Raw genomic sequence first — 27,241 nt, 5'->3', positions numbered from 1 at the left:
TAATCTTTGTTTCATCGTGCACCTTTCCAATCAGGAGACTGAACTGATAACCATGTCATAGACAATCATGTTTTTTCATGCTTTTACAGAATGAAGTTATAAACAGCATCTCACAATTGAAAATTATAAAAGAAACCTAGTTTGAATACCTACCTGACACTTGAATTCCCTTTACAACATCCCTAAGTGGCATTCTAGTTCCTGCTTTAAAATCTCCAGTTGTAAAGATACTCACAACCTCTCATTCCATCTTAAATAACTGCACTGCTTAGGAGCTATGATTTGAATCTTTAACTAAATCCCCATAAAAATGAGAACTTGTCATTAATGGGCCAACCTACTCCAAAATAAATTGTTGGTAAACTAAAAGGTCACTTCTTTTTGGCAATTAAAAAGCACACATATCTGGAATATTCCATACTTCTATTGTAAATATTCCATTATATCATTAATAAACAGGATGGTAATTATCTTAAGGAAGAAGGAAAGGGGAAAATTAAATTGGGGAAAATAAGATGTATTTAAATTAACACTGCTGCCAATATTTTATTAATTTTAGTAGTACATACATATTAGTTGAATTTTTCAGTTTAATATTCTAAATATTGCGTATTACATTTTTTAAAAAGAAAAAATCCATTATAAAGCCCTTTTATATATATTTAGTTGTAAAGGCTCAAATCATAGCTCTTCTATATATAATTCTCTTTATGGTATCTATTACGACACCTGAAGCCTAGAACACTGTCGATGATGCCAGTTGAAATAAAAACCAGCAGTTGTTTGTATGCGGTGCTGCAAATACACAAAGTTTCAAGATAACTTTTACTTGTAAGTTAGTCCTCAAAGACATCAAGACCAAAAGAAATATATTAACTTATGCTGTCTAGTACAAATGATCAAAATGATATACTTTTTTTTTTTTTTTTTTTTTGAGACAGGGTCTTGCTTGTTTGCCCAGGCTGGAGCAGTGGAGCCATCACAGCTCAATGCAGCCTTGAACTCCTGGGACTGCAAGGAGTAGCTGGGACTACAGGTCCATGCCAACCATACCAGCCCCCCCACCCCCCTTTTTTTTTTTACCCCGTACAGACGAGGTCTCAATATAAAATAATATTCCTATTACACAATTGACTTAAAGACCACCAACCTAGATAAATACCTAACAAATTCAACAAATAGGCATGGCATTCAATCAGGACTTGCTGTTTTGAGTCTCGCCCAGGTCCTGGAAAAACCCACAAGTTTACACAAATGGGCATGGACAATGGATAAGGGACAATGATTCCTCCTCCTGAAACAGCACCGTACAAAGCATCTACCTTGTTAACTCCAAAAAGAAAGGCTGGCTGAGCAACTATCTTAATCCCTACTATTTTTAGCTTAGTATAGGCAATGAGCATACTTATACCCAAATCTGGAGAGGTAGCCAACTTAGTAGAAGATGAATAAGAACAGTTAGCTAGATATCAGGGAGCTATGAATGAGAAATCAACGAGTTCAGACTTCAAGTAATTCTCTGTCCTATTCCTTTTTCCATTTACAGCACTTACTATTTTGAAAAAAACTAAATTTGTATTATTCAAAACTGCTCAAAACTTTTAAAAGGCTCCTCACTGCCCTTTAGACTTACATGATCCAAGAAACAGATAAAAAGCTTTAAAAGCCCTCAGCAATAAGATTTTTTCTTTTTTGCCTCTTATACCTCATTTTAATCCCCTTTCCTTCTCATAATTCATACTCTAACCCTATTGAATCTCTTTCAGCAACTCAAATAAGCCTTGTTTTTCTTCCTCCAGACTTTCAACCTCGCTATTCTCCGCCTGGATAATTACTTCAGATGTCACATCCTCAGGAAGGCATTCTCCTGCTGTTTACTCCCATGAACTTTGAATTAATCCTATAATTCTCATCACATTTTAGCATAATAACATGTTTAATAAATTGTTCATCTTCTACACATAGCTGAAAGCCTGGTGAGGGCAAAGAGAGGGTCTTGTTTACCACAAGATATTCAGCTCTGAGACTGGGACATTGCAGGTCCTCAGTAAGCACTGACAGATGGCTGAATGGATGTATGGATTTGCCTAGAGATATGTGTTAAAGCATTCCTATTTGTACATCTAAGAAAATCTTAAAAACTATCTCTGCTTGGCAACACTTGTAACCTTGTTTGCTACTCATTTAAAATTCTATGTAATCCAGATTTAGCCTTCTCCTCAGTCTGAATTAATAAAATTGTATTATTTAGATACACTATTGTATAGCAAAGTTAAAAGTTAACTAGTGTTTCTTTAAAAAGTCTCTTCGAATTGCTTGAACCAGGAGGTGGAGGTTTCAGGGAGTCGGAATCGCACCACTGCACTCCAGCCTGAGTGACACAAGACTCCGTCTCAAAAAAGATAAATTAAAAAAAATTTTAAAGTCTCTCTGAATACAAAGGAATGAATGGCTACTAGTTTCCAAAATCAAACAAATATCTTTTAATGATCTATCGTCTAGATGTACTTTTCTTTCCTTTTACATAAAACAGATTTTTTTGGTATACAAACATCATTTAAAATCATTTCTTTTCATCCAGGCAGGGTGGCTCATGCCTATAATCCCAGCATTGTGGGAGGTCAAGAGGGGAGAATTGCTTGAGCCCAGTAGTATGAGACCAGCCTGGGCAACATACCGAGATCTTGTCTCTGCAAATAATAAAGTTAGCTGAGTGTCGTGGCGTTTGCCTGTAGTCCCAGCTACTAGGGAAGCTAAGGTGGGAGGAGCACTAGAGCTGGGACAGTCAAGGCTCCAGTGAGCCATGATCATACCATTGCACTCCATGGGTGACAAAGAGAGACCCTGTCTCAAAAAAAAAAAAAAAAAAAAAATTGGCTGGGTGCAGTGGCTCACGCCTATAATCCCAGCACTCTAGAAGGGCATGGTGGTGGGTGCCTGTAATCCCAGCTACTCGGGAGGCTGAGGCAGGAGAATCACTTGAACCTGGGAAGCAGAGTTTGCAATGAACCAAGATCGTGCCACTGCACTCCAGTCTTGGTGACAGAGACCCTGTCTCAAAAAAAAAAAAAAAATTGGCGGAGCGCAATGGCTCATGCCTATAATCCCAATACCTTGGGAGACCAAGGAGGACAGATCGGATAACTTGACATCAGGAGTCTGAGACCAGCCTGGCCAACATGGTGAAACCTCGTCTCTACTAAAAATACCAAAATCAGACGGGCATGGTGGTGGACACCTGTAATCCCAGCTACTTAGGAGGCTGAGGCAGGAGAATCGCTTGAACTCGGGAGGCAGAGGTTGCAATGAGCCAAGATTGCCCCACTACACTCCAGCCTGGGTAACAGAGAAAGACCATGTCTCAAAAAAAAAAAAAAAAAAATTAAAAGTAAATAAAATAATTCCTTTTCATTTCTGCTTTATTAATTGACAGAGTAGGTCTTTGCTTTTGGCCACTATTTTCTCCTTCACATAATTAATAATCTGTAAAACATACATTCAAGTGTACTAAAAATCGTGCTATTTTAACGAGCCCTTAAAGGATCCTGTTTTTAAATGACAGTTTAAAAAGCAGAAGCTTCATTTCATTTTCTTTTTAGATCTCAAAGTTCTACTAATTAAGTGATATTCAAGTAGGATAACAATCTATTGAAGTAAATATGTCATATTAAAAAAAGATTTTCTTTTTCTATATACTCCATAATCTGACAATTATGGTTATTTTGTATAATTTTAAACAATATGGTTATATGATTTTTTTATTTAAATATCCTCTCTTAAAAGACATTAAAGAATTTAGAGGCTGGGCATGGTTGCTCATGCCTGTAATCCCAGCATTTTGGGAGGCCAAGGCAGGCAGATCATGCGATCAGGAGATCGAGACCATCCTGGCCAACATGGTGAAACCCTGTCTCTACTAAAAATACAAAAATTAGCTGGGTATGTTGGTGCGCGCCTGCAATCTCTGCTACTCAGGAGGTTGAGGCAGGAGAATTGCTTGAACCCAGGAGGTTGCAGTGAGCTGAGATCACGCCACTGCACTCCAGTCCGGCAACAGAGCGAGACTTCGGTCTCAAAAAAAAAAAAAAAAAAATTTAGAGAGCATACTCAGCACTCATATGGATTTCCATACCACAACTCACCCCCATTTTTCATAGGCCTCATATTTTAATGTTTAATTCCCAGTAAATGAGAGTTTCAGGAAAGATTCATAATTGCAAATCGTATTTCATTAATCCTAAGATACACATTTTTCACATTTGACATCTCTGAAATCAGTACCTATCTTAAAGTTGATAGTCCCTTAGAAAGTTTATATTTGGCAGCATTTTTTCCTTTAGTGGTATAAAAATGTTTATTACAATTGATAGTATCTCAGGCTAAATGAAATAGTTTTGTTGTTGTTTTTGTTTTGTTTTGTTTTTTGAGACAGAGTCTGTCTCTGTTGTCCAGGCTGGAGTGCAGTGGTGCCATCTCAGTTCACTGCAACCTCCGCCTCCTGGGTTCAAGCAATTCTCTTGCCTCAGCCTCCCCAGTTGCTGGGATTACAGGTGTCCAACCACCACGCCCGGCTAATTTCTTGTATTTTTTAGTAGAGATGGGGTTTCACCAAGTTAGCCAGGCTGATCTTGAACTCCTGACCTAGGCCTCCCAAAGTGATGGGATAACAGGCTTATCCCATCTCATATAGTGACTATATGAGCCACTATACCTGGCTGATAGTTATTAAAGTATTAAAAATTTTTATCTAATAATACTGCCTGATCTAAATCACAGTACAATTACAATTCAAACAATTCTAGAGTAAAAACTAAATGAACTTAAGATTCACATTTTACCATTTTAGAAAACTTAGGGCTAGGCTAACCTCAAGAAAATAAATAATTGGGGGAAAAAACACTTTTTAAAAATTTAGGAAAAGAGGTAGATTAGAAGCAAAAATAACAGAAATGACAAAAAAAAATGACTTAAAGACATTCAGTGAATAGTAGCTTCCAAGGAAGTAGAGGCATGAAATAGCCCCAGAGCTTCATCTATAAAAAGAAACAAATATTAAGAACATGGCAAGGGATAACTCAGCAAACTATCTTGGAGGAAAAATATTATTGTATTACTTCTCCTTCCTTAAGGAGGAATCATTGTCACCCTTTAAACAAAAATATGGTAAAGGTAGATGAAATAATTTTAATGAAATATAAAAGTATAAACATTTTTAATAAATTAAAAACCAACCTACCAGCATTGTCTTCCTTCTGGCTCAATCTGTTTCACCTTCAGGTAATCCTAGGATAGGGGCTCCTTTTCAGATCCCCAGTTTTTCATGTCGATCTTCTACCTCCCTGTGGCAACAATATTTTCTAATTAAAGGAGTCCTTTTGTGCCACAGGGAGGATTTCTGATGGTATAACAAATACAAAAGTTATGACAGCTCATCATGAAGTCAAATTAGTCCTGAGATTCTTCAAGAAAGAAATTTGGCTCCTTATCTTATTTTTCATGAAGGAAATCTGGTTTTATTTTTTAAACTGCATTTTAAAAACCTAAACTTTCATTTTTACTTTTAAAAAGCACTGCTTTCCTGTTGAATTATGTAAAAATTCTCATCATGATCTATCTTTTCAACTAATGTGTAAACACAATTTTGTTGATCACTAAAAATGGTTTAAGTTTTCTTGATAATTAACTAATAAGACTAAACGTTAATGTCTTGATACGTGGTTAAGGAGCAAAGTCCTGCACCAAGTGGTCAGAAGACAGAAGCAGGAAGCTTGTATTATATAATATTAATTATGATTAAAATACATATTTTTTAAAAAGACTAAAAGAAAATGTTTTTAAAAAAAGCAACAATCATCATCTCCTTGTTGGTAAGATTGGGGTGATGATTTTCAGTTTGTTTATTCTTTGCAATACTTTCCAATTTTTTCCATTAAGCATGTATTGCTTTTAAGAAAAAAATCAGGCCTGTAATCCCAGCACTTTGGGAGGCTGAGGCGGGCAGATCGCATGAGGTCAGGAGTTCGAGATCAGCCTGTACAACAAGGAGAAACCCCGTCTCTACGAAAAATACAAAACTTAGCCAGACATGGTGGCGAGTGCCTGTAATTCCAGCAACTGAGGAGACTGAGGCACGAGAATTGCTTGAACCCAAGAGGCAGAGGTTGCAGTGAGCAGAGACCGCGCCACTGCACTCCAGCTTGGGCGAGAGAGTGAGACTCTGTCTCAAAAAAAAAAAAAAAAAAAAAATCAAAGGCCGGGCACGGTGGCTGTAATCCCAGCACTTTGGGAGGCCGAGGTGGGCGGATCACAATGTCAAGAGATCAAGAACATCCTGGCCAACCAACATGGTAAAACCCCATCTCTACTAAAAATAAAAACATTATCTGGGCATAGTGGCACACACTTGTAGTCCCAGCCACTTGGGAGGCTGAGGCAGGAGAATCGCTTGAACCCAGGAGGCAGAGGTTACAGTGAGCCGAGATCACACCACTGCACTCCAGCCTGGGTGACACAGTGAGACTCCACCTCAAAAAAAAAAAAAAAAAAAAAAAATCCAAATTATTAGATATAAGCAAGAATGATGAACACCAACTGTGATTTTTAAAATGAAATTTAAGTCTGACTTTACATACATGGTTCTTGATTATACTACAATACTAACTCAGAACTCAATCTGTTTCCATTTGTATTTTCCAGCTAGTTATTATATGTTCAACAGTATATTCAACAAAAGAAAAAAGTATGGTCTCCGTCTTCAAGGTGCTTACATACTCACTGGGAAAACAATAGGAGTATAGAATATACAACAAAAATAATATAAGCAATAATAGATAAAAATAGTAAAAGAATACAAGAAAGTACCTAAATCCAGATGGTATAAAGATCACGTAAGGGAATGTTTAATGTAGACCACAATCATTGTGGAAATCTTCATGTAGTTGGGCCTACCTGAGCACATTATAGATAGGAGGAAACTGTCTTTGAGCAAACGCTCAGAAGCATAAATAGTACAATCCATGCAAAGGTCAGTAAGAAAAATAACTAGGAGAATACAGTGTTTCAGCAGATAAGAAGGCAAGATTATGAAGGATTACTTCTGGATGATTCTATGGGTCACTGAATTTGACAGAAGAGTGGTCACTGAAATCTGATAAAGAGCTTCAGTAGAATGATAAATGGAGATGCCAGAGCACAATAATCAAGGAAGGAATGACAAGGAAAAAGTATAAATTGAAAGTATAAAGCTTTTTTTTTTTTGTTTTTTTTAAAGTGGAAGCAAAAGGAAGGAGAAAAACACAAGAGACATAAACAAAGTTAAACAAATATTCCATTCTAATGTATAAAAGTCCTGTCCATACTTGAAGTCACAAGGAAGGTGCTAATGAAATTAAAGAAACTCTGTCACAAGCACTGTGCTTTATGTATTTATTTTATGTAATCTTCACAACCCTGAATTCCTATTTTCTGACAGTGAAACACTCTGAAAAGGTTAAATACTGCCAAGTAAGTGATAAAGGGGAAATTTGAAATCAGAACTAACTAACCCAAGTCAATGCTCTTCCCTTTCCTACTAAAGAGAGTTACTTACAGGGAAAAAACAAACTAACTCAGAAATAGTCCACCCAGAATTTTCTCTTTTTTTGAGATGGAGTCTCGCTCTGTTGCCCAGGCTGGGGTGCAGTGGCCAGATCTCAGCTCACTGCAAGCTCCGCCTCCCGGGTTCATGCCATTCTCCTGCCTCAGCCTCCCGAGTGGCTGGGACTACAGGCACCCGCCACCTCGCCCAGCTAGTTTTTTGTATTTTTTAGTAGAGACGGGGTTTCACCGGGTTAGCCAGGATGGTCTCAATCTCCTGACCTCGTGATCCACCCATCTCGGCCTCCCAAAGTGCTGGGATTACAGGCTTGAGCCACCGCGCCCGGCCAGGATTTTCTATCATATTTGACTACTCTGATTCTTCCGCACTCTTTAAAATGCAAACATTCTCTAAGGTTAATTCGTTAATTCTACGTCCTTTGTTCTCTATCACAGAGAGACAAACATAGAATTTACATATCTTCTTCCTTGGGAAAAATCTCTGAAATACGTTTCCTCTTGGAAATTTAATATATTTCTGCAGCTTTAAATGAAGATGATTCCCAAATCAGTTTCTCCCTGACCTTTCTTTACTAAGCTTTAGTTGTACTAGATATCTTCCATTTGCTCCTCCAGATTTATTCTCCACCCTTCTTCACCTTGCTCTCTGTCCCTGGAGACTGACTTCATCAGTGGGACTCTCATGGCTTCAGACTGGGCTTGGTCAATGGAGCACCTTAGCAGGATATTATTTGGAAGAGGCATTGCCCTCCAGCTAGCTGTGTCCTTTGATCAAAGGTTCCAGAATCTCCCAAGGTGACTCCCTGTTCAGGGCTCTATTCTTCAGGATTCTGGTAACCCTTCCTTCCCCTTGGCCCATGAGCCAAAGGACAGAAACAGCAGTTATTGCTTTGTCTGCAGTACTGCACTGTCTCTTATGGTTACCTTATATTTGCCTGTTTGTAAGTAGTCCTTTATTAAAACATTCCTTAAATTATCCTAATTTGAGCATGCCATCTCTTTTGTGATGGGACTTAGACTACACATTTGTGCGTTTTTGTTAGATTGTTTTTGAGATGTAGTTTCTATCGCACAGGCTCGAGTGCAGTGACATGATCTCAACTCATTGCAACCTCCGCCTCCGGGTTCAGGCAATTCTCTTGCCTCAGCCTCCTAAGTAGCTGGGATTACAGGTGTGCACCACCACACCCAGCTAATTTTTGTATTTTTAGTAGAGATGGGGTTTCACCATGTTGGCCAGGCTGCTCTTGAACTTCTGACTTTTTATCTGCCTGCCTTGGCCTCCCAAAGTGCTGGGATTACAGGCATGAGCCACTGCACTCGGCCACATCTGTGCATCTTTAAATACCTAAATATTCATCCTTAAATGTTCTGCTTCAACTCAAAATCATCATAACTATTACCAAACTTATCTGCTTCACCAAACAATCTTGCCTTCCTCAAATCATACGTGCTACTACCACCATCACCAAGGGTCAAAAAGCAGAATATTTTACTTAACTGTGCCTCTCCCCCTTATATGTCATGTAAGATCATATATAGTAGTATAGTTTATACAAGCCCTTTCTGTTCCTGTTGCTACTACCTCGTTTTAATATTTCTCAGGTCATCCTTCAACTCATACTACAACAGCTAGTCTTCCTGTCTCATCTTTCCCCCTACAATTAATCCTACATCCAACTGAAATACTAAAATTGCATGGTACTTTCTTTTTAGAGACATGGCTCATTCTGCCCCTCAGGCTAGAGCACAGTGGTACTATGATCATAGCTCACTGTAACCTCAAACACCTAATCTCAAAGGATTCTCTGGCCTCAGTCTCTCAAGTAGCCAGGACTACAGGTGCACGCCACCATACCTGGCCACTTTTTAAATGTTTTTTTAAGAGATGGAGTCTCACTGTGTTGTCCAGGCTTGTCTTGAATTCCTGGCCTCAAGAGATCCTCCCACCTCTACCTCTGCCTCCCAAAGTACTGGCCCCCTAGTATTTCCTACTTAAAACCTTCCAAGTCTTTCTGCTTCCTTATATACCTAATTACTAACTCTTGAGATTTAATTCACAATCTAATCATAGCTCTTAATGAAATCTCGTGCCAATGTCTTATGTACTCAAGATCTTCTGAACAAGCATTTAATTTCAATAGTCTACTCATTTATTAATTATATTTCCCTCAGTTTACAGTGCATTTCACCTACCTATTTGTCCACTTAAATCCTATCATGTGTCCTTTACTTTCTCTAAAAAATTCCCTAATCCTATAAATTGAACTTTCCTCCTCTGAAAATTCCTTTGAATTTGCAAACAACGCTCATTTGACTCTTGACTGTTTTGTATTTTAAATATAACATAGATTTTTATCTCCACAACTAAATCACCCCTGAAAAGAAACATGCTGAAAACAGTACCTTGCACATAACAAATGCAGACATAACCTGCTCTCACAAATTAAACTGGAAAGTTAAGGGGATAAATAGAGTAACAATTATTTGTTAAGGTGAAAAATGAAGGAGTAAATCCTAAACAGCTCAGTCACCTTAGTCCAGTCTTTTTTTTTTTTTTTTTTTTTTTTTTTGAGATGGAGTCTTGCTGTGTCACCCAAGCTGTAGTGCAGTGGTGTGATCTCGTCTCACTGCAACCTCTGTCTCCTGGGTTCAAGCAATTCTCCTGCCTCAGCCTCCTGAGTGGCTGGGATTACAGGCGTGCGCCACCACGCCCCGCTAAATTTTTGTATTTGTAGTAGAGATGGGGTTTCACCATGTTGATGTGGCTGATCTTGAACTCCTGACCTCGTGATTCACCCGCCTCAGCCTCCGAAAGTGCTGGGATTACAGGCATGAGCCACCATGCCCAGCCTAGTCCAGTCTTAAAAGATTTCTATCAGCTGATTTCTATCAACACTTACAAACTCCTGCAGGGAATCCAAAAAACTCCTTCCCTCCCCTTATTCACCATACCAATCTATCCAGCAGGCCCCTAGAACTGATGGAGTCTGCCGCCACTGGGGAATATATTTTATACCTGCCAGAATCAAGACCATCCTTCACTTATATTTCATCGCTCTTCCTCAAAGTGTCTTTATAATTACTAATCTGCAATTGTTACCACAAGCAATTTACTATGTGTTTAGATGAATATGCCTATTTTTAAGGTTTCAAAATATATTTGGTTTCTCCTATACAATTGTTTTGTTTTTTTTTTTTTTTTTTTTGAGACGGAGTCTCGCTCTGTCGCCCAGGCTGGAGTGCAGTGGCGCGATCTCAGCTCAGTGCAAGCTCCGCCTCCCGGCTTCACGCCATTCTCCTGCCTCAGCCTCCTGAGTAGCTGGGACTACCACCACGCCCGGCTAATTTTTTGTATTTTTAGTAGAGACGGGGTTTCACCGTGTTAGCTAGGATGGTCTCGATCTCCTGACCTCATGATCTGCCCACCTCGGCCTCCCAAAGTGCTGGGATTACAGGCGTGAGCCACAGCGCCCGGCCTCTCCTATACAATTTAAGAGAACATTAGTATTATACATAAGCTCTGTGAGGGAAACGTAGACTGTTAGTCTACAAAAAGGAGAAACAAACAGCCCATAATCACTACTAACAAAATGAGAAATTATTTTATATACAAAATAATAAAGATGGCTACATAAAAATCATAATATGATTTTAGTACTCCAACCCAAATGACAATAGAACACTGTTTATGATATGGACATATACATATGGGTATTTAGGAATAAAAGGGAAAAAACACTTCAATGAGAACATGCAGAGAACTGTCAGAACAAGCCAATAAATATAATTATAACATTTTTTACACTGACATAATCTAAATTATAATGTAGGAGCATTCCATGACGTTTTCCTAGACGTACACAGGGAAGTATTCTATACAGATCTCAATTCCCCCAATTCACCAAATAAAATCTGCCATCTTATAAGTATTCCTTTTCTTCCCAGTCAGCTTCTTCTTTAAAACCTACATGTATCTGTAATCTGAGTTTCAATTTTATATTATAAGAAATGAACCTAATCCTAATTCACTACCTAAAAGGAAATATGCATACCAACCTTTATTCATTTGTATACGCCCTAGATGTCAGAAGAATGAAAACTTTATCAGATTTTAACTCATTTAAAAATGCATTTGATTCTTTTAGTTTTCTTGTTTGTTTGTTTTTTGAGACAGAGTCTCGCTGTGTCGCCCAGGCTGGAGTGCAGTGGCACTATCTTGGTTCACCGCAACCTCCACCTCCTGGGTTCAAGCAAGTCTCCTGCCTTAGCCTCCCAAGTATCTGGGACTACAGGTGCACACCACCACGCCCAGCTAATTTTTTGTATTTTTAGTGGAGATGGGGTTTTGCCATGTTAGCAGGATGGTCTCGATCTCCTGACTTCATGATCCAACCGCCTCAGCCTCCCAAAGTGGTGGGATTACAGGCATGAGCCACCACGCTCAGCCTGATTCTTATTAGAAAGAGTGTTAAGCTTAGATTAGTTGATTTGAAAACTAATCTATGAATATTAACAATCTTTATAAAGTTACATTAAAATTCATGAGCCAGGCTGGGCACAGTGGCTTGTGCCTATAATCCCAGCACTTTGGGAGGCCGAGGTGGGCAGATCACGAAGTCAAGAGATCAAGACCATCCTGACCAACATGGTGAAACCCCAGCTCTACTAAAAAATACAAAAATTAGCTGGGCATGGTGGCGTGTGCCTGTAGTCCCAGCTACTGGGGAGGCTGAGGCAGGAGAATCATTTGAACCTGGCTGGCGGGGGTTAAAGTGAGCCGAGATTGCGCCACTGCACTCCAGCCTGGTGACAGAGCAAGACTACGTCTCAAAAAAAAATAAAAAAAATAAAAAAATCCATGAGCCAGGATGGAACTTGCACAATGAACTTTTGAGGTGCTTTTATACCATTTTAGAATGATATCAGTAATCTGCTTACATTTTCTTTTTGTGTTGAAGTAAATTTTTAAATTATTATCAAATATTCAAAAACCCCTTACCAAAAAAAAATCACAAAAGTAACTGTTATTTTATCTAGACTTCCCATATCCTCCTTTTCATAATCACTATTATCTCTGCCCAGCCAATAACATCATTACCCTGAGAGCTCAAGAAGACTGAGAAAATAAAATCCCTTAAGTAGATTACATTCGCTTCCTATTCTGAATTGGTTTTACCTGAATTAATCTAAATTAATAAAACATTTACAGTCAATTATGCCAATAATAAGATTCAGCCAATCTGCTTTGGTATTTTAATATGATAAACATCCTAATTTATAACTTATGCAAATTTGGTGCTATAGTTTTGATCTTTTTTAAAGTTTCCAATTTGCTACCAAAATCATAATTTTCCTTATTTTTTGACCAAAACATCATCCAGAAATTTCTAACAGGTTCTACTTTTTTCCCATTTAACTTAAGCTGCCATACTTTTTTTCTTCTATTAGTCTTCTGTTTAGTTATGCTCTTGTAATAAAATCAGTTGCAATATATAATCCAAAACATCATCCTACAAAATACTTTTAACTGTTCTACCTATCCTTTTCCTCAAGAAAAAAATTCATCTCTGCCACTATACGTCTAGCTTCAGACTGGAAAATTCTCCAAATTCTCATAAAAAGATAGGTATTATGTACTGTAAATCAGATACCACTCCAGACTACAGTCACGAAGCCCATATGAAGTGCTTGGATGCCTGGTCTTTTGTTTATTTGTTTAGAAATGGGGTCTTGCTATGTTGCAGGATGAACTTGAGCTCCTGACCTTGAGTGAGCCACCTGCCTCCGTCTCCCAAGTAGCTGAGAGTACAGGTGCACACCACCACACCCAGCTTGGCTACCTATTTTGATAAATGAAGTTTCCACTACACCTGGGGTTTGTTTGCTGGCACTGCAATCATCAGTGCTCTGAAAAGCAAGGTAACTTTCAATCCCTTAGCTCCACAAAAACTACAATTAGAGGCAGAACAGTTTTCAGCTGGAAGAGGCTAGCAGCCCTAAGGGGTACCACTGGACCTCATAAGCAGAAATACATCACATACTCAAAATTTTCATCACGAAAGTTTCCTACATTTATAAAAATGTATCTAAATAGTAAAGAATTTTTACTAGGATTAAACAACAAGTATAATGATTCTTTTTCTCCATTAACAGCTAAGGATACATTTGCATGTTTATTATTATATAAGAGTGACTACAGTCCTTCTGATAAAATACTCTATTTTCTTCATAATCAATGGCAAAAACTAAAAGATTCCTCCAAGAATTACAGGTACTAATCTCCAATTAAACATAAGCTATCTCACCAGAAATAGACTGAAATACTAAGATCTCTAAGAAGACAAAAAGCAAAGAGGAAACTGACAGAACATTACAAAGATGCTTCTGATATTAATGAAAAGAAATCATATTGCTCCATCAATATTAACTCAAAGAAACTTATAATCAATTAGAGAATGATACAATACCATATTTATTTTTTTAATTTAAAAAGTCCTCATAATACTAGCCTATTGACTTGTATAAATAACAGCTAGTATTTACACTCTCAGGAAAAAAATAATAAAATAACTTTATCATTATGTGAAGCTGTAATTTTGTGCATAGGGTCCATGATATAAGACTGTTACACCTCACAGAATTATACTGTACAACTTTTATATCTATACACATTCCCTCAAACATAGATGTTTCACTGGTTTCCAAGCTATACTAAATAGCATTAAAAAGGTTTTTCAGTATATTTTTCATCTGGCAATATTATTGTTGAAGCTTACAAAATGAGAAAGTTATAAATAATGAACATTTTATGAAATGTCTACCTGTTTCCACATTCTCGGTCTCAACTTCTTGTTCTTCTGCCACATCTTGCATCATATAAGTCTCATCATCATAAACCAGAACCTGGGCTGCATAGCCCTGCTCTAATCTGGCACTTGGAACTGGCTCCACAATCACTGCTGGATATTCAGAAACCTTTTCACTTTCCTATAAGAGCAAATTTAAAAAACAATCAACCTTTGTATTTACAAATTCTGGATTCACTTATAAATCCTTGAACTAATACAGTCTCGAGCAGTCCACATAATGAGTTTCAAATATTATAAATATGAATGTAAAAACCAAAACAAGAGATGGAAAGGGCTAACTTTAATAATCCTTTCAAGTTTCAAGAGGTAAGACATAGATTAAACATTTTAAATAATCTGTGCTTTAGGATTAAGTTGACAGATTAAAAACATGCATATAATTTCACTTAATCATGAAAGCCAACTAAAGCAACAGTAAAAGATTATTTTATACCTAAACCCACAAGGACAAGAGGTGAGAGCAACAAACAAGAAGAGATAAGAACAACAAAATGCTGTAAGACTGAAAGTGTCTGGATGAGTATTGAGTAGGTTAGCAGACCCAGCAAAGCCAAATCAGTCTGGCAGAAAAAAAAAAAAAAATCTGAGAAACAACACACTGTACAGTGGAGAATCTACAGAAAGCAACACCAATTACACGCACTTTGATTCCTCGACCTTCTCTCTCCTTCATGATGCTAAGCAACCAGACTTCCTCCACCTCGGCAGAAGACGGGCTTCTTTCCAGAGAGGGAACAACAGCATCTTTGAGGCATAATAGGCACAGCTGCTAGCATCATACTCTACCCAAAATGGAGTTTCCAACTAGCTTTTTAATCCATCACTTTTAATCATGAGCAAACAGCCAAATATTACGGAGCATCCAAGGAAAAGCCTCTAACACAGAATGTACATATACATACTCATATTCCACACAGAGAGAAGATACTATAAAGTAAGAACAGATCACAATTCAGTAAAGAACATTTTAAAATACAGATAAAAGAATTCTTGGAAATTAAAGATATAATAGCTGAAATGAATAAAGGATTGGAAGATAAAATTAAGGCAATCTCCAGGAACCAGAGAAAAAAAGATAAAGCAATAGAAAACATGAGAGAAAAGATAGCAATATTAGATGACCAACCATTCCAGGAGGTCCACTATCTGAATAACAGAGTTCCAAAAAAATAAATCATAAGGAAAAAACAAGAAATAAAAAGGAGGGAAAAAAGGTTTGGAAAGAAATCAACAAGAAAGAAGTAAATCAATAAAATTTTCTAAGACTGAAGGATATAAGCTACCCATTTGAAAGGACCCACCAAAGTGTCTAGTGCAAAAAAATTAAGGAACACATACACTGAGGCATATCACTGTGAAACATCTTCATATTGGGAACAGAAAAGATTCTACAAGCTTCTAGAAAAAAAAAAAACACAGATTACTATAAAGAATCAGGACATCGACTTCAGTTTTCTCAACAGTCATACTAGAAGGAAGATGACAGTTGAGCAATTTCTTCAAAATTATGAAGAAAAATTATTTCCAATCTAGGATTCTTCACCCAGTCAAATCATCTTATAGAAGTAGAATAAAGATATCTTCTCAGACATGAAAGATCTCAAACATTTACCTTTCATGCATCCTTTCTCAAGAAGATACTGGAAAATGTATCCCATCAATAAGAGCGTGAATTTTTTAAAAAAGATAACTATGGCAAATACAGGATACAAGAGATCAACATAGGAGATAAACAATGGGAACCTTCAGGAAGACTGTGAAGAGAGATTCCAGGATGCTAGCTATGCACCAGATTTAAAGGGCAACCAGTCCAGAATGTAGCAGCGTGACTCCTGAGACAGCATGATGAACTGTCATCACTAAGATAACCATTGACATTGTTCTTAAGGACAGAATGCCCGATGTCCGTTCTAGATTTTTATTGATATTTGGCTTGCCTTGATGTACCTACTCACTCCACCTGCCCTGCTGCCTGGATCAGCTAAGAACACATTTCACCCCGCAGATGTGTTCTGCTTTGATCTACAATGTGTTGGAGGAAGATTACCATGGGCTTAGAAATAAGAGATACAAAACAGCACCCTTCATGTGACCATACACCTGCTGAACAAATATGCAATACCCAGTCCATACCATACTGTAGCACTGCCAGATACCAGAGCGGGATGTGCCTTACATTTCTAAAAACTCATGGCATTGCTCACTGATTACCTGAAGACAAGCTCATGACACTCAGTGAACCTGACACTAGACTATTTAGCTATCTTCTCCTGGAAGCCTTCATCTATTTATGATTATATTGTCCTTTCCTAACTCAATTAGCTTGGTAAACTATTTTTTCAAAATAAAATATTGTTTAGGACTATTTTCATAGGTGGCAAAACTATAAAGAGAAGTAAAGAAATTATAATACATCAGTCCAAATAATAGCACCTCTGGAAACAGCGCCCAGCCGGGTTTTAATATTTCAATGGTTCCTTCTCTTTGACCATAAAAAAGCTAAAATCATTTTGCATTAAAAAATTCAGGGCTCACGCCTGTAATCCCAGCACTTTGGGAGGCCGAGGTGGGCAGGTCACCTGAGATCAGGTGTTCGAGACCAGCCTGGCCAACACGGTAAAACCCTGTCTCTACTAAAAATACAAAAATCAGCCAGGCATAGTTGCATGCGCCTGTAATCCCAGCTACTGAGGAGGCTGAGGCATGAGAATTGCTTGAACCCGGGAGGCAGAGGTTGCAGTGAGGCAGGATCACGCCCCTGCATTCCAGCCTGGCTGACAGAATGAGACTCAGTCTCAAAAAAAAAAAAAAAAAAAAAAATTCAGGCCGGGTTCAGTGGCTCACACCTGTAATCCCAAAACTTTGGAAGGCCAAGGCAGGAGGACTGCTTGAGCCCAAGAGTTCAAGACCAGCCTGGGCAACATAGGGAGACTCTGTCTCTACAAAAAATAAAAAATAAATTAACAGCCGGGCGTTGTGGCTCTTGCTCATAGTCCTAGCTACTTGGGAGGCTGAGGCAAGAGGATTGGTTGAACCTAGGAGGTCGAGACTGCAGTAAGCCCTGATCATGACTTTGCACTCCAGCCCAGCAACTGAGAACAAGTCTCAAAAATGTTAAAAAGAAGAAAAAAATTAAACTCTCATTTATTTTAACTGAACTTTTAACTGATCTTTAACTGAGGTTAAAAGGCAACAAGTCCAATTAAAGAAATTCTTTAACTGAACTTTAACTGATCGATTGAGACATATACTTGTATACATTTCTCAAAAAAATAGTCTAACTCCTTGACTTATCTATATATACCTTGTAATCTGTGTTCCACCACCTCACTGAAGCTATTCTCTAAAAATATTTTTTTTTTGCTTTTTCTTTTTGAGACAGGGTCTAGCTCTGTCGCCCAGGCTGGAGCACAGTGGCACAATCATGGCTCACTGCAACCTCTGCCTCCCAGGCTCAAACCATCCTCCCACCTCAGCCTCCTGAGTAGCTGGGACTACAGGCGTGTGCCACCACGCCCGGCTAATTTTTTTTATTTTTGGCAGAGACAGGGTTTCACCATGTTGCCCAGGCTGGTCTCGAACTCCTGGACTCAAGCAATCTGCCCGCCTCAGCCTCCCAAAGCGCTGGTATTACAAGCATGGGCTACCACACCCAGCCTCAAAATGTTAATAACAACCAAATTCCATTTCAGTTTTCAATCTCTGTTGCCTCGCCGCAGACTCAAACATTTATTATCACCCACATTTAAAAAATTCATTCTTCCAACGTTCTCTATCACTCTACTTTCTTTTTTTTTTTTGAGATGGAGTTTCACTCTTGTTGCCCAGGCTGGAGTGCAATGGCACGATCTCGACTCACTGCAACCTCCATCTCCCGGTTTCAAGTGATTCCCCTGCTTCAGCCTCCCGAGTAGCTGGGATTACAGGCATGTGTCACCATGCCCAGCTAATTTTGTATTTTCAGTAGAGACAGGGCTTCTCCATGTTGGTCAGGCTAGTCTCAAACTCCCGACCTCAGGTGATCCACCCTCCTCAGCCTCCCGAAGTGCTGGGATTACAGGCATGAGCCACTGCACCTGGCCCACCACTCTATTTTCAAGAGTGTCCTCTGACTCTTCTTTCATCTCCATAGACTCAAGTCTAGCCAATTTAGTGAGGTTCTATCTTCAGTGTCTCTATACTACCTTCTCAAGTAAGCCCACCCATTCTTATAGTTTCAAATAGCACCTCTACGCTGATAATGACTAAGTATTTGTCCTCTACTCTGACTCATCTTCTGAATTCCAAAACCAAATTTTAAACTACCAACTTTAACATCACTACAGGAATACTCAGCCAACACTTCAAGCTTAACATATCTAAATGGCACAAATTATCTACATCTCTCTGTTTCCCCACTCTGTGTTCTTTAAATCTTGGTTTCTTCATATTTAGAAAAGAGATTATAATATTTCTATCCTCAAAAGTCCCATGACTTTACATGCACAAAGTTCTTAGCATAGTATAAGTACACAGCACCGAGTAAGTTATTCAATTAGTGATAGCTGATATTATATTTTAACAATAGAAATCGTTTTCAAATCTACTATTTGCCCTCAACTTTAGAGGGCACCTTTTCACATCACAATTAGAACTGTTTGTGTTACTTCCTCGCATAAAAAGCTTTAATGACTCCCCATTTGTCTAAAAGGAAACTTTGACATATTAAACAATGGCTTTAACACTCTTTGATATATTACCCCAACCCACCTGTCATGCGCTGAATTGTGTCCCCCAAAAAGATGAAGTTTTAACCCCTAGTTTCTGTGAATGTGACCTTACTGGAAATAAGGTCTTTGCAGATGTTCAAGACAATATAATTAAGATGAGCCCTAACCCAATTTGACTATGTCCTTACAAAAAAGGGAAATTTGGACTCTGAGAGACACAAATGGGAAGGAAAAAGATGGAAAGACCCAGGGAGAACACCATCTACAAGGCAAGGAATGCCTGAGGCTACCAGAAGCTAGGAGAGAGGCATTAAAGAGATTCTCCCTCGTAGCCCTCAAAAAAAAAAAAAAAGCAACAACAACAACAAAAAAAAAACTCTATCAACACCTTGATTCCTAAATTCTGGCCTCCAGAACTGTAACACAATAAATTTCTGTTGTTTAAGCAACCTAGTTTACAGTACTTTGTTACAGCAATCCCAGGAAACTAATATACCACCTTCCTACCTTATTTCCCTACATTACTTAACATAAATTGATTAGTGGCATTGCTTCTAATTCCTAAATGTGAACATTTCCAAGACTTTTGTACATATTACTTTGTAGCCTTCACATCTGTCCAAATCCTTTTCATCTACTAAAGGCTTTTCATCAAGTGCCAGGGAATCTTCTATAATCCTCCAATCTGAATTAATTTTTCTATCCTACGTATTTATAGAACAAGTTGTTTGCGTAATATTACCACTGTTTATTGTCCCACATTATAATTATGTATTTACATATACAACTCTTTGACTGGCTATTAGGATATTTGAGAGCAAGAGTTATATCATAGTCAATTTTTATATCCTCCTCAATAACACATGCTTCATATAAACTAAAGTGGCATTTAAATACAGATATTTGTAGCTTGACTCAAAGAATAATAAAATCAACAAATCTTAATATTAACAGGTATATATAAGTTCAACATTTGCTCATCTATGGAGGCAAGTAACCTCATGAGCCTTTTTTCTGCCAAATAATAGAGACCAGAAGACACTGCATGCAGCTATTCAGATAATTATTGCCTTGTACTATGTAGAAGAGTAGCTATTTTTATGGGAGAAAAGGCGATAGAAGAGAAGAAACCAGGAGTCTTTGCTTAAAAATAAAATAGTAAAAATAACACATGTAAAAGGTTATTTTACTTAGCATTACTTTGCTCAAGTCACCATGGATCTTGGCACAAGCTGTCTAATTCCCTACAAGCTAGGGTACAAATAAAAAAAAAAATACAGGAAACACAGTTAAATTTGAATTTCAGAGAAACACTGAATAATAACTGTAAGAATGTCCCATGCAATATTTGGGACATACTTAAAGTAAAAAGTCATTTGTTGTTTATCTGAAATTCAAATTTAACTGGACATCCTGTATTTTATCTGGCAACCCTACTCTAAGTACTAACAGTGATCTCAAAAACTTCCATTTAAGGAGAGAGATTCTTAGTTTAAAGAGGCAAGACAAGTGCAATGCTGCAGTGTTTACCTAGAAAGTGCTTTTATATGCACTCAGTCATTGCTCTCCAGGTATCAGAAGTTTCCAAAGACAAGTACAATGAAATGACTGAAAGCAGTGGTATTGTAATCCTTTTCTCTTTTTTTTTTTTTTTTGGTGAGACGGAGTCTTGCTCTGCCGCCCAGGCTGGAGTGCAGTGGCCGGATCTCAGCTCACTGCAAGCTCCGCCTCCCGGGTTTACGCCATTCTCCTGCCTCAGCCTCCCGAGTAGCTGGGACTACAGGCGCCTGCCTCGTCGCCCGGCTAGTTTTTTGTATTTTTTAGTAGAGACGGGGTTTCACCGTATTAGCCAGGATGGTCTCGATCTCCTGACCTCGTGATCCTCCCGTCTCGGCCTCCCAAAGTGCTGGGATTACAGGCTTGAGCCACCGCGCCCGGCCTGTAATCCTTTTCTCAATGTACTTTAGAAATATACAGAAAGATAATAAAATTCAGGAGTATGTTAAAAGTACATAAATTTGTTCCACATTTTCTCTTTTGCGGTAGAGTAAGATCACCTTCAAAAATCTTATCAAAACTGAAAAATACCATTTGGCAGGCTTTAGGGAGGACTCATCTCCCCTACCTCTCCATGGTTTAACCCCAGAAACCACTCCAAATAAATACATCACTAGAATAAATAATGATGCACTTGCTATGCAAACCCAGTTTTAAGACAAGTCCCCTAAGCTAGATGTTCATAATGCCAAGAAAAAAAAGAGATAGATAGAAAACATACACCCATACTAACAAACATCCATACAATGAGAAACTATTCAGCATCAATTAAACAATTAAGGCAGTTAGAACTATATACTAGCTTGGAAAAATATGCATGATACAAACAAGTGGGGGGTGGAAGGAAGAGGAAAATCAGCCATAGAATAGTACTGTTGTCTGATTCCACTTACATATTTATTTTACATATACAGTTAAAAGTCTGGAAAAAATACACCTCAAATTATTAACCTGGTGAGAGAGGTGAGCAGACAAAAGATGGACTTTCATTTTCTCAGTATGTCTGAGTTTATTTTTTATTTATTTATTTTTTTTTTTTGAGACGGAGTCTCGCTCTGTCGCCCAAACTGGAGTGCAGTGGCCAGATCTCAGCTCACTGCAAGCTCCGCCTTTCGGGTTCACGCCATTCTCCTGCCTCAGCCTCCCGAGTAGCTGGGACTACAGGCGCCCACCACCTCGCCCGGCTAGTTTTTTTGTATTTTTTAGTAGAGACGGGGTTTCACCGGGTTAGCCAGGATGGTCTCCATCTCCTGACCTCGTGATCCGCCCGTCTCGGCCTCCCAAAGTGCTGGGATTACAGGCTTGAGCCACCGCGCCCGGCCGAGTTTATTGTTTTTTACAATGATCCTGATAACTAAGAAACATCAAAATACTTTTTTTCATTTAAAAATAACAATTGGTACAAAAACCAAACCAAAACAAAAAAAAAAAATAAATAAAGCCAATAACCGGTAATTTGACAACTTTAAAAAGGAATCCATTCGCAAAACATAAAACTTGTTGGAGAATCTGCCTCACCAGATGAAAATATTTTTATTCTTCTAATGTATTTTCACAAATGTAAACATCCCTGTAACTACCATCACACTCAAGAAATAGAACATTTCCATCACTCCAGAAAGTTCCCTCATACCTACTTTACCCGTCAATCCCCACCACATGTGCATGCACACACACACGTACACCCAGATCTAGGCAACCACTGATCTATCCCTACAGATTTCTATCCCTATAGATCCGCCTTTTCTCAAATTTTATATTGAAATCAAGTTCTCTTTTGTGTCCAACTTCTTTACTGCTGATATTTATACACATTGCTGCATGTATCAATAGTTCATTTCCCTTTATTGTTGAAAATTCTATTGTAGATATATCAATTGCTTATCCATTTGCCTGTCTTCATATGGCTATAATGCTCCTATGAACATCCCTGGTCTTGGCTTCCCTTCCTTTCCATTCCATTCCATATTTACCTAAGAGTCAAATTACCAGATCATATGGCAATTGTACATTTAATTTTGAAAGTACTCAAATAATTTTCCAAAGTGATTATATTACTTTACTTTTTTTTCGGGGGGGGAGGGGGATGAAGTCTTGCTCTGTCGCCCAGGCTGGAGTACAGTGGCGCAATCTCGGCTCACTGCAAGCTCAGTCTTCCCTGTTCACGCCATTCTCCTGCCTCAGCCTTCTGAGTAGCTGCGACTACAGGTGCCCACCACCACGCCCGGCTAATTTTTTTATTTGTAGTAGTGGCAGGATTTCTCTGCGTTAGCCAGGATGGTCTCAATCTCCTGACCTCGTGATCCCTCGTGATCGCCTCGGCTTCCCAAAGTGCTGGGATTACAGGCGTGAGCCACCGTGCCCGGCCTACATTCTTACAAGCAACGTATGAGAGGTCTAGCTGCTCCTTATCCTTTCCAACATGTGGTATTATTCTTATCAATTTTCCTCATTCTGTGTGTTTAGTAGGATCATCTTGTAGTTTTAATTTACATTTCCCTGATGGTTAATAACATTGAGCGTTTTTATATGTATTTAATGTTCCATTGATCTACACGTCTGTTGGCACACCAATACCACACTGCCTCAATTACTGCTGCTTTATATAATATAAAGTCTTTAAATCAGATGTGTAAGCCCTTCAACTTTGTTCTTAACCACAGCATGTCTTCCAATCCATAAACTTGGTACATCTGTCTGTACAGAGGTCTTTTATATATTTCATTAAATTTTTCCTTTTTTTTTTTTTTTTTTTTTTTAAAGACAGGGAGTTCACTATCTTGCTTGAGCTGCACCTGAACTCCTGGGCTCAAGTAAGCCTCCCACCTCAGCCTTTAGAGTAGCTGGGACTATATGCACATGCGAGGGAACCCAGCTGCTTTTTGATGCTCCATTAAATAGTACTGCTTCAGTTTCCAATTGTATATTGCTAGTATATATAAATAATTGATTCTTATACACTCACCTCATATCCTCTGGCTATTCTAAATTTATTAGCTCTAATAGTTGTGTCGATTTCTTAGGAATTTCTAGGTACACAGTTATATCATCTAGAAATACAGTTTTACTACTACTTCTCAAAGCTGTGAGTCTTTTATTTTTCTTGCTGCCTTGTAGTAATGTTGCCAGTGCAATGTTGAATAAAGATGGTTAGGACAGACATCCTTGCCTTGCTCTCAACCATTAAGTATGATGTTGGCTGTGGGTTTTTCACAGATTGACTTCACCAGGCTGAGAAAATTGCCTTTTATTCCTTGTTTAGAGAGTTTGTATAATTAATAGGTGTTAAATTTTGGCAAATGGGTTTTCTTTAACTGCTGATATGATCACCTAATTTTTCTCTTTCACTCTGTTGATATGGTGAATTACTTGAGTCATTAAACTTACCTTCATGGGATTAAAATAAAATTGGTTATGGCATTCTACCGTTTATACACTGCTAGATTTGACTGCTAGTTTTTTGGTTTTGCTTTTTTGTTTTTTCATTGTTTTTGTTTGTTGGTTTGTCACCCAGGCTGGAGTGCAGTGGCACCATTACGGCTCACTGCAACCTCTACCTCCCAGGCTCAAGCAATCCTCCCGCTTCAGCCTCCCAAGTACCTGGGACTACCGGTGCATGCCACCATGCCTGGCTAGTTTTTTGTATTTTTTTTTTTTTTTTGTAGAGAGAGGGTTTTGCCACAGTGCCCAGGCTGGTCTTGAAGTCCTGAGCTCAAGAAATCCACCTGCCTTAGTCTCCCCAATATAGAAATAGGGGTGCCCTGTGTGTCTGAGGCTGGTCTTGAACTAGTGTCCTCAAGTGATCATCCCGCCTTGGCCTCCCAAAGTGTAGGGGTTACAGGTATGAGCCACCACACCAGGCCCAATACTTCTCTTAATATTAAATTATTAAATTATCAGAATATATAAGTCATATTTGGTAGTTTGCATTTTTAAATATGACTACATTTTATATATTATTTTGAAAAATAATTTTTGCAACTATACTCATTATAGTTTACTATTTTGTGACATTTTCAGAAATAGAATAATCCTAATTGTATTAAATGTATTACTTAATCAGGGGAAAAGTTACAAAGAAAGCCTAAAAATAGTGATAATAAAACTCTAGATACCTACCACTTTTTAAATATTTATTTTTTCTTCAGGTTCTGGAACTCTGATTACAAAATTTTGACAGGTCAGTTTTCATCCCATTCTACATTTTAGAATATATATACCATTATACATATACTATTATATATCTATATATATGAAACATTCCTGAAAAGCTTCTCCTAAGACAAAAATCTATCTTTCGAATACCACCATCCTCAAATCTCCCTTTGTAAAATCAAACCATGTTTCCAGTATTAGTGGCTTTTCTCTCTTCCTGCAATTCTCTTCCCCTAGATATTTCTATTGCCCCACCCCTCACTTCATTTAGCTCTAAACTAAACTTCACCATTTTGGTGAAGCCTTCCTTGGCTGCCCTAATTAAAGTACTCCCTACCAACTTCTCTATCCAACTCTAGTCCTGAATTATTTTTCACAACATTTATGAAATATTTATCCCCAGTGCCTAGAAAAACACTTGATAAGACAGTTAAGTGGTGAATTAATATTTGTCAAAGGAAAACACGAATGAAAATAAGTGGCCACTTACGTAGCATAAACAAAACCTCCCCAGAATAGTTTGCCCTACTCTGGGGACATACTACCTGACATGCTCATTAAGGATATAGTCTTCTTCTGACTTACTTTATAAAATGTGATCACCCTATAAAACTACCACATAAATCACTAGTCAATAATAACTTGGTAAAGTCATTTAATTTATGAGATTCTTTCTTCCACGATAATAAGTTCTCCTGGCTGTGAACACTGAAGTTCCATGTAAAGAAGAAAAATATAAGAAGTATTCCAGAAACAAACTGTTTGTCCTCATTTCCCCCATATTAATAATACCTTTTAATCAACACAAGGTAAAGATATTCTGCCTATTGTTTTTGGTGGCTCCCCTCATAGGGTTAAAACAGAGCAAAACTATATGGCAGGAGAAAGCATTTGAGGAAAAAGCAATATTTAGTCTGGGTAATCTAGGAGGAGATGGCAGTTCCCCAATCCGTAATGTCTTCGGTGAGTCATTCCTGGAGGTGATCATACAGAAAGTGAATCTCGAGGGAAGAAATAAGACATTGACTATGGGAAGAAAGTATGTTCTGTAGCTGTGGCTTCTCTTAATGGACTTTGCACCAGTTTTGGATCTGAATACAAAAGAAACACAAGAGGTTTTGAGTCCACTGAGAAAAGAAAAGGAAGACCTTCACTATCCTATTCCCAGCGAATTTGCCCACAGCTGATCTAGATCTTAGAAAAATGAGCGGACACCAAGGAGGCAAAAAAAAAAAAAAAAGATTCCAGACTACAGAACACACAGACTGATGTCCTAACTTGTTTCTCAAGCATGCCATTATACCGTTATACTGTTAGCAAGCATGAGTAACACAGCATCTTTCACAGAAAATAGAGAAAACAGATTTTTTTTTTTTTAATATAGAAAACTCTCCATTTCCCCACCTCAGCTCTGAACAAATATTATCGGTTATTATGACAGCACTGTTGAATTATAATTTAGATCCCTTCCAATATTCACTTTTTTTTTGAGACGAAGTCTTGCTCTGTCGCCCAGGCTGGAATGCAGTGGCGCGATCTCGGCTCACTGCAAGCTCTGCCCCCTGGGTTCATGCCATTCTCCTACCTCAGCCTCCCGAGTAGCTGGGACTACAGGTGGCCACCACCACGCCCGGCTAAGTTTTTTTTTTTTTTTTGAGACAGAGTCTTGCTCTGTTGCCCAGGCTGGAGTGCACTGGCACAATCTCCACTCACTGCAAGCTCCGCTTCCCGGGTTCACACCATTCTCCTGCCTCAGCCTCCAGTGTAGCTGGGACTACAGGCGCCTGCCACTGCGCCCGGCTAATTTTTTTAAATGTATTTTTAGTAGAGACGGGGTTTCACCATGTTAGCCAGGATGGTCTCGATCTCCTGACCTCGTGATCCACCCGTCTCGGCCTCCCAAAGTGCTGGGATTACAGGCGTGAGCCACTGCGCCCGGCCAGTTTTTATATTTTAAGTAGAGACAGGATTTCGCAGTGTTAGCCAGGATGGTCTCAAATGCTTGACCTGGTGATCCACCCACCTCGGCCTCCCAAAGTGCTGGGATTACAGGTGTGAGCCACCACCTCCGGCCCCAATATTCACTCTTCACTGAATGCTGAGAATAGAAGCCAGGACCTGGAAGCCCCTATATTTCTAGTACTGTTATTTTTTATTCTCATCTAATTCTTCAATGTTATCAATAACAAAATAACCAAATATGCTAATGATTCAAAATTCTACATGCATAAAATTTCAAAACGTGCATTCATTTTCTAATTATCTAAATTCGTAAGTGTTGATATGAGATTAAAATACAATGGATCTCCACACTGATTAAGATATACAATAATCAAGAAACAAAGATAATAA

General features: G+C 38.4%; 1 protein-coding gene across 12 annotated transcripts in view; it reads right to left on the bottom strand.

Moving 5' to 3' along the window:
- ELF2 (E74 like ETS transcription factor 2) overlaps positions 1–27,241 on the bottom strand; it is a 129,224-nt gene that overhangs the window by 49,776 nt on the left and 52,207 nt on the right. For 5 of the 12 annotated variants that reach the window (XM_031935314.1, XM_023226017.3, XM_023226020.3 and 2 more), the window contains exon 4: positions 14,421–14,586. In XM_031935314.1, coding sequence (XP_031791174.1) covers positions 14,421–14,586 — 166 coding nt within the window. Of the gene's footprint in view, positions 1–5,236; positions 5,396–14,420; positions 14,587–15,806; positions 15,826–27,241 lie in introns of those variants that run through there. The other 7 variants (XM_031935316.1, XM_031935315.1, XM_031935317.1 and 4 more) reach the window with 6 other exon arrangements.

The sequence above is a fragment of the Piliocolobus tephrosceles genome, chromosome 3 (genome assembly GCF_002776525.5).
Source record: "Piliocolobus tephrosceles isolate RC106 chromosome 3, ASM277652v3, whole genome shotgun sequence".
Taxonomy (NCBI): domain Eukaryota; kingdom Metazoa; phylum Chordata; class Mammalia; order Primates; family Cercopithecidae; genus Piliocolobus; species Piliocolobus tephrosceles.
Note: the sequence above shows the minus strand (reverse complement) of the source record. Positions and strands in the feature narration are given on the sequence as shown.